At 51.5% G+C, this 2,237-nt stretch overlaps 1 protein-coding gene across 4 annotated transcripts in view; it reads left to right on the top strand.

Moving 5' to 3' along the window:
* The window catches only part of CLSTN3 (calsyntenin 3), a 26,969-nt gene that overhangs the window by 11,629 nt on the left and 13,103 nt on the right, over positions 1 to 2,237 (top strand). For all 4 annotated transcript variants that reach the window (XM_008579248.1, XM_008579247.1, XM_008579246.1 and 1 more), the window contains exons 11-12: positions 250 to 407; positions 531 to 679. In XM_008579248.1, coding sequence (XP_008577470.1) covers positions 250 to 407; positions 531 to 679 — 307 coding nt within the window. The remainder of the gene's footprint in view (positions 1 to 249; positions 408 to 530; positions 680 to 2,237) is intronic.

Raw genomic sequence — 2,237 nt, 5'->3', positions numbered from 1 at the left:
TCTGCCCTCCCCGCCCCCCTCCCCTCCCCTCCCGTCCAGGCCTCTCCCTTCCCTCCCCTTCCTCACGTCTTCTGTCCTCCCCTCCCCTCCCGGCGCCGCTCCCTTCACGTCCAGGCCTCCTTTCCCTCCCCTTTCTCACGTCTTCTGCTCTCTCTCTTCTCCCTTTCTCTCAGCCCCGCGTCCTTGCTCCAGACTCCCCTCCTCCCGCCTCCTCTCACCGCCCGCCCCGCCCCTGTGTTCCTGCCCTAGGAGACCCCTTGCCGATCCACCACTACTTCCATGGCTACCTGGCTGGTGTCAGCGTGCGCTCAGGTCGCCTGGAGAGCCGCGAGGTCATCGAGTGCCTCTACGCATGTCGGGAGGGGCTGGACTATAGGGATTTCGAGAGCCTGGGCAAAGGCATGAAGGTAGAGCCCCTTCCTCGGCCGGCCCTCCCCCCCGGCATGACCCCCGCCCCTCCCCCCTCCACACCTTCCCCCTCCTCTCCCGCCTCCTGGCCCTGCTCTCAGCTGTGTCTGTCTGGGGCCCAGGTCCACGTGAACCCCTCGCAGTCCCTGCTCACCCTGGAGGGGGATGATGTGGAGACCTTCAACCATGCCCTGCAGCACGTGGCTTACATGAACACTCTGCGCTTTGCCACGCCCGGTGTCAGGCCCCTGCGCCTCACCACTGCTGTCAAGTGAGTGCTGGGTGGGCAGGGCGGACCTCAGAGCCGAGCCAGACTGTGTCACAGCTCCTTGGCCTTTGATGTCAGCTAGGGCTGGGCATGCCTCCCTCATTTTATGGATGGGAGATTGGGTCCCCAGAGAGGACCTGCTGAAGGTCACATAGTAATGTTGGTAGAAGAGCCAGGACTTGATTTCCCAACAATCGATTCATTACTCTTCCCACTAAGCCACACTTCTACGGTTTTGGGTTTTAATCTTCTCTATGCCTCTGTGTTGATATGTAAAGTGGCACAGAGAGGTTTGGAAGCCAGGAGGCCTGACATTAATTCTGACTTAATACTAATTGCCTGGATGACCTTGTGCAAACAGTGAGTTCTGCTTGCTTCACCCACTTTTATTTTTATTTTTTATTTTTATTTTTTAAAAATCTGACCGGTAAGGGGATCTTAACCCTTGACTTGGTGTTGTCAGCACCAAGCTCTCCCAAGTGAGCCACGGGCCAGCCCTTTGCTTCACCCACTTTAATCTTGCTTTGCCAACTTCTTGCAAGGTAAAATATGAAGGTCTAAGTCTAGGGGTCTGCAACCCACATACCAGGCCAAATCTGGCCTGCTGCCTGTTTTTGTAAATAAAGTTTTATTGGAACACAGCCATGCCAATTCCCAGCATTTGCATGTTGTCTATGGCTGCTTTCTTACTACAGTGGCAGGGCTGGGTAGTCAGGACCCAGACTGTGTGGACCAAAAAGCAGAAAATATTTACTGTCGGGTCCTTCATAGAAAAAGTTTGCTCACATGTGAGTTCTAAGTGAATGATTTTGTATTCCTTAAGGGAAAAATTGTAGATATTGCAAGGTTTAAGTATATATTAGGTGTTTAAAAATACAGATTAATTGAGAGGCAATGGAAGTATAATAGTTAAGGACAGTGTCTATTCCTTACTAGCTTTTTAGCATTGGGAAAATGCTATAAAGCAGGGATGACAATAGAATATGACTCATGGAATTGTTATGAAAACTAAATAATATAATGCAGGTCAAATGCCTATTCTGTAGATGTTGGTCATTATTATATATATAAAGGCATTTTCACTCCTTAGTCTGGTTTATGGGTCAGTTTTTGGGAGATACTGCCATCTAGTGGGTGAGTTCCGCAGTTTAGGAGTCAGGATGGCTGTGTTCCACTCTTGTTACCCCTCTTCCCTACTCTGCCTCAGTTTTCCCATAAGCTATATGAAGATAAACATCTTTGACTTGTTCCTCTCCTGGGAGGGAAAGGTTTAGAGGGGAGAGGTCTCTGAGCCCTAGACAGTGACTGGGCAGGATTATCAGGCCTCACAATTAGAGCTGTGGAAGGCAGGGACGCAGTGGCTTTTGGGAATTGGGCTGCTGGTCCATGTGTGGTCGTGGTGTAGAGCAGAAGGTCACGGGCAGATGAGGTCATGTAGGTGTAGCTGAGAGCTGAGTATGCACCCCCCCCCCCCCCCCTTGTTCTAGTCAGAACCCTAGAGGGAAAAGGGCGGCCATCCAGCCATCAATGGCTTAATCCCCCAGAAACAAAGTAATTGCCC

This window comes from Galeopterus variegatus, unplaced genomic scaffold (genome assembly GCF_000696425.1).
Source record: "Galeopterus variegatus unplaced genomic scaffold, G_variegatus-3.0.2 Scaffold1841, whole genome shotgun sequence".
NCBI lineage: Eukaryota > Metazoa > Chordata > Mammalia > Dermoptera > Cynocephalidae > Galeopterus > Galeopterus variegatus.
The sequence above is the reverse complement of the archived record's forward strand: the minus strand, read 5'-3'. Positions and strand labels throughout refer to the sequence as shown.